This window comes from Culex pipiens, chromosome 2 (assembly GCF_016801865.2).
Source record: "Culex pipiens pallens isolate TS chromosome 2, TS_CPP_V2, whole genome shotgun sequence".
Lineage (NCBI taxonomy): Eukaryota > Metazoa > Arthropoda > Insecta > Diptera > Culicidae > Culex > Culex pipiens.
Window position 1 is genome coordinate 186,652,568 of NC_068938.1, and position 6,000 is coordinate 186,658,567.

The window sequence follows — 6,000 nt, forward strand, 5'->3', positions numbered from 1 at the left end:
TGTGATTCGGAAAAGCGAGAAAAAAAGGGGGAAAATATACACACAATTTTTCGGGAATAAAGAGGGGGAGAGCAATGATGGTGTTTTGCGTGCGTGCACGTGCACGTGGATCGATTAGTCCAACCGGGGGTAATAATCCATCCTCCTCTCTGTTTATTTGGTGGATGTTGATGGTTGGTGTGAGGTTATGTGTTTGTGTTTATCGGAAATTAATTTCGGGTTGTATTGCGATTGCCGGAAATGGAAAGTGGATTGAAAAATCAATGTTTTAAAAGGAAAATTTTGAATGATGAACTGCTGTTGTCAATTTTGAAAAATAGCTAAGGTTTTGACAGAATTGTCAAATTGATCTAAATCTAAATTTAAAAATCATTATGAACACATCTCACTAAACGGTTGTAAACAACCAACTCCGGACGGAGTCCATTACAACCAACTTCCCCGGAAGTACCCTCATCCGTCAACCGGAGAGTCGGTACTTGTCGCGACCCAACGCGCGCTTCCCTCCGTCTGAACTCTCAAGTGTGCAGTCACTACTCCAGTTGCTCACAGGAAATAGTTCCCTGCGCACACTTTGATCTACCACTCGAGATGAGTGTCTTTCCCCTGGGTTCGCTCTCTGGAACAGCATGCTGTGAGATTTCTTCCACAGAAGTACGACAGAGAGGGCGCGTATCCATTTCCTTTCATCATCTCAACACTTGAAGAGTTGTCGTCTTCTTTGCAGTAGCCAGAGATATGACTTGGAAATGCAAACCGTTGACGCTGGGAACTTCAAATATTTGCCCAGAACTCTCCCTTCCTCGACTGGCTTGCAGTGTGACAGTTGGAATTTCGAGCAGCACGTTCCTTTTTTCCTCTCCCCTCTTGAGTCAATCAAACGTTGTGGACTCTGAGGGAGATTTCATGCTGCTCTTTACTGAAATCGTTCAATTTTGCCTCTTGAGAGTCACGGAGACAAATCATTTCTTCAATTTTGACGCAATTTCCAACAGAAAAAATGTCGAAAGCAAGCAAAACCGTAGCGAAACGCCGATCGTGGAAGACAGCGAGCAAAAGAGCAACTCTCTTTCCTTCAGATCTCTCCACTGTTCAGTTCGCGTACGCTCATGAGAGGAGATAACGGGAGAGTTGCTCTCTTGCTCACTGTCATGTCCAGAAGTTATCATCTGCTTGCGTGAATATTGTTCATGGTTGCTCATCACAAAATCATGTTCACGATATCATGAACAACAATTCACAACTGTAAGAACCATTTCCTTCCGTGCAGATTCCTCCGAGTAAAAGTGCGTTGTAAACACACTACCGGAGCGCCCATTATCGTATCTTGCCGGTCTCAGGAAGCTGCAACCTCCGAGATTGCTTTCCAACTCAGGGAGGAGGAAGATCCCCTCTTGTAAATGAGCGTCTCGCATGAATCATGCTTTTTGTCGGGTTGTCACTGAGTGTTCCGAGAGGGGGAAGTCGATAATCAAAGTCTCGATTGTGTTGAAGTAATTTATTAGGGGTTCGGTAAATGGTTTTTCAGAAGGTTTCAGCTAGGGGCAATGTGACCCGATACGGTTGGGTGATGTTTTGATGGTTGTTTTGCTGGATTGGTTTTATGTGTGGGGGGGAGAGATCACTTGGTGAGATCAATTTCCAATCTGGAAAGTATGTTAATCTTAATTAGGAAAGTGGGATGGAAATTGGTTTGGGTGCTGATTAATGGTGATGACCACATGTTCTACTGTCTACTGAGTATTTTTGGAGCATGTAAACAAAACAATTAGCTGTCAAATTTCACACGTAATTGCAGGATGACTTATTTTATCAATTTAGTCGAAGTTTTGTAATATATAACAAAACTTTCTTAAACAGTGACAGTTCGATAGGACGAAACGTTTGAAGTAAAGCTCAAACTACGTATTATCTTTTTAAAAGGGCGTAACTTCGGATGTAAACAAACAGTCTATACTCTTTTTTCTTCAGTGACAGTACTCGTTATGATTGAGTGGATTAGGCTGCTTGTTTACATCCAAGTATTCGCCGTACTGAAAATTTACTCCGGAAATGTTTGTTTACATCCATGTAAACAAAACAATAAGCTGTTAAATCTCACGCGTTATTGTAAGATGACTAAATTTATCAAATTCTCATGTGACAGTTCGATAGGACGTAACCTTGAAAGTAAACAAGCACCTTATATCGCTCAGACTCAATGTAAACATTGACTGAAGTGAGTAACTTTTCAAAAGAGTGTAACCTTGGATGTAAACAAACAGTCTATTCATTGCTTTAGTGACAGTTCTCGTTAAGTTTGAATGAGATAGGCTGCTTGTTTACATCAAAGGAATCGCCCCAAATGTACTCCGGAACTGTTTGTTTACATCCAAGTACGCGTCCTGTCAAACTGTTAACAGAGAACTGTTTTAAGCGGGTGCACATTTCGTTATTTGTTGCAAATCTTCGATAGAATTGATAAATTGAGTCCTTATACAATATCGTATGAAATTTGACTACATTCAGTGTAGCCAACAAATATTTTGGTAAAGGAAGTGTTGCCATTTTCAATCATTTTCAATTATTAACATTTTTAAAATTGCCATTCAATCACCGATTCAATCAAAAATCATTTTCCCTCCGGGTCAATTTGGGGTGGCGTCCGGAAGAGTTGCCAGAATGACAGCGCCGTTGACGACGCCTGGGTTCGTTAAATCGGAATAATTTAATTCGAAAACGGCGAGTGAATCGCGGGGTGAGAAGTGAGACAGCGAGAGGTTCGCGGCAGATGATGGAGAATGATGTTGTTTTTTTTTGCTCCTACTTGAAGAGGGGACTGGAATCCGCCCGTAGGACGGACGGATTTATGGATGATGAAGTATATGGAATTAAGTTAGTTTCTGTTTCCGACGGGGAGGAGGATCTCTGGCGCAACGTTACGATACATGGCGCGAATCATTGAGTCAGCAAAAATTGGCGTTTTTTCCGAGAGTTGATTTATGGAATAACGATTTGATAGATATCTTGATGTGTGTTTTTTTGCTTGCTTCATCTGACCAGACGGATGCTGGAAGCATGACCGGATTGGTCCCGCATGTGATTGATTTCATCTCGTTTCGACCGGATAAAAAGATCCAATCCGCAAACGATAATATGTGAATCGATTGGCAATAAATCAGGCGAATCGTAAAAGATTTGCGAAAAAAATCGAAAAACTGGCAACCATTTCGTCATTTTTGACGTTTGCCAGTGCTGCCAGAACGTTGGATTCGAAAGTTTAACAAATATTCCTTTTTGATATTGTTGCAAGCCGCTATCACCTTCAAAACAATTAAAGCAAACAAATTTCACAACAAATCAAGCAGAAACGTCAAACGCCCTAATCCAAACTGTAAACAAAGCCCCGATCCCCGCTCGATTGCGCCGCCGTCGGCATCGCTCAAGTGGAGTTCTCCATTTCACAACCCATTTGTGCGTAGTTCGTCAAGTGGCCACCACTTGACAGCTCTCTCTAACCCTGGACGGGGCGCCGCCGGAGGCGGGAGCCCCCGCTAATTGAAAACATCATCGTACAAGTGTGTAAAAGAGTGTTTTGTCACGATAACGTGCGCGCAAGCTTCAAGTTTCCGCGGGGGTAAATATTGACCAAGTCTGTCCGTATTTTTCGCAGGGAATCGCACGTCGCCATACTTTTTGTCAAGATCCCACTTGAGGAAGTGGGACACAGTTGTGGCGCAACTTACCGGGTGTCGGGCGGCGACGGCCGCTGCGTTGATTCCGGCGTTCGGGTACATGGTTCTGGATGTTCGACTTTCAACGGGGGTTCTTCAACGATTCACAACGATTTGCGCGACACTTTTACTCTTCCTCAAAGCACTCACTGGTAATCCAAAACAATCTTCTCCTTCCTTCTCACGGCGTGGCGAGAACAATAGGCGGCTAGCGCAGCTGACAGATCAGTAGGCGGCGGCTACCGAACTCGGCGGTTTGCTCCAGCGGCGGCTGCTCCAACGGCATATTTAATCAAATTAGCTTCGGCTCACGCACACACACTCATTGGCGTGCTCACCACCAATTAACCAAGGGGGTGATTCACTCACACTTTCGCTCCCCCGAAAAAAAATTTCAGCGGCGCGGCCAGTAATTGACCGAAACTTGCACACGTTTAATTATCCACACTTTCCGACGGGGCTTCCACCCAAAATTGACCGCTAATAAAGACCTGGGGCGGCTGCAAACCAATTTCCTCTCGCTCTTTCTATTGCTCTCTTTCCCGCTCTTTACGAGAAAAAAAAAGAAACAAATTAATTCCACTTTTCTTCCCCCTTCTTCTCTTACTCTTCTCTTGTTTGTAATTTTCCTCTTCTCCCTCTCTCACCGCCTTCTCTAATCCGCTTCTCACAACAATAACAACACTTCCGCTAGGTTTTTCTTCTTCTTCTCAGCCGCGCTGATTAATCTCTCTGCGTCGGAATCTGTGAACAAAACGAAACAATAATCAGTAAATTGAAATTCGGTAATTGACGCTGCCGCCGTCGGCGGCTGTCAGTTTATGCATCGCTAACGAAATATGTTTCAAAAAGTTTAAACCAAGCTGTTTAAATTCTCGCTGCGCGATGGCGCCTTCTATTGTTTTTTTTTTAACGGCGACTTGGATCCCGATTGACACTTACTCTTCCTTCTGCTCAAATGGGGTAATCCAAACTGCCGTCGGCAACTGTCAAAACTGACTTCCCAGAATTCGCCGTCGGCACTCCAACTCGACATCAACTGTCGAAATTCCGCGCTTTCACTGATGCCTAGACCAGAAATTCACAAGTTTTGTTTAACTTTTTCCTCTTTTCTTCACTGGTTTTAGCACGCTTGATTGGTTCACTGGTTCGGCCGTGGCCAGAACGGTCAAAACCCGAGGGGGTGGACACCGCGCGGTGGAAACACAATGGCGGCGGTTTGCGGGGACCGCGGTTTGCCGGTTTGAATGAATTAAAAGCTGTGGTTCTGAAAGATCTGACCCCCCTTACTGGGAGGGGTACCCGAAGAGGTGGGCGGTTATCCGCGCGCACACACACACGCGACCACACGCGCCAAATCGACACAATAATACGCGCGTCGCGTAATGAACTTCCCTCTCGCTCGCACTCCCACACACACACGCTTCGCGTGAATCGGCAAGGACGGTCAACGACGACAACGACGACGGGGCTTTCCGGAGGGAACGATCCGACCGAGACCAACGCTGCACTAGTACTGAGCGCGCGGCGGCCCTAGCCGCGGCAAGCATGGCCGAGAAAATGTGCTTTCGGCGAAGTTGTGTTGGTGCCAGCAGGCGATGAAACCAATACATTGAAGCTATTTGTGATGGTGTTGGTGATGGGCAACCATGCTGCCGCGGCTTGCTACCTGTGGTGGAACGCCGGATCGCTTGCTGAAGAGCCAGGCTTGGATGGGAGATTGTGGCCGACTGATGGAAGAAAGTAGGCGTTGAGGAAGAAGCTGCGGATGGTGCGACTGTGAGGGAAGCATTGATGAGTTTTACTTGAATTGTTGAGCCTTATTGTACGTTTGATAACCATATTTAGCATCAATTCAATAGAATACATAATTGGTAGCTCTCCGAGAAATGAGTCGATTTCCTGAAATCTTAAATTTCGGCTGATTCTTTCAGTTTCAGGAATTGGATACTAAAGCCCTATGTCAATTTTTATGTACAACGGTAAAAAAACACGATTAAGAACCATTTCTGATCACTTTTTTCATTTTAATGCAAAAAAAAAAAAATAACCAGACAACATTTTTTCGATGGATCAACTATGGTCCCCTTGGAACGAGCTGTCAAGTAGGAGCTTTTCTGTCAAGAAGGACCGCGAGGTTAATTTTTCAAAATTGATTTAAAATCCATTTTAAACTCTTTGTGGTCGTACAAAGGGTCATTGTACTCAGAAAAATAAGCTTTATCGCTGTAAACAATAATATCAGCAATCTAAGCTTCATTTTAGGACCCCATTGTTGAGATATATA

At 44.4% G+C, this 6,000-nt stretch overlaps 1 protein-coding gene across 1 annotated transcript in view; it reads right to left on the bottom strand.

Moving 5' to 3' along the window:
* LOC120419301 (transducin-like enhancer protein 4) overlaps positions 1 to 5,229 on the bottom strand; it is a 71,074-nt gene extending 65,845 nt beyond the window's left edge. The window contains exons 1-2 of the mRNA XM_052707065.1: positions 4,656 to 5,229; positions 3,726 to 4,457 (exon numbers count right to left, since the gene is read on the bottom strand). Coding sequence (XP_052563025.1) covers positions 3,726 to 3,776 — 51 coding nt within the window. The 5' untranslated portion in view covers positions 3,777 to 4,457; positions 4,656 to 5,229. The remainder of the gene's footprint in view (positions 1 to 3,725; positions 4,458 to 4,655) is intronic.
* Positions 5,230 to 6,000: the final 771 nt, after the last annotated feature.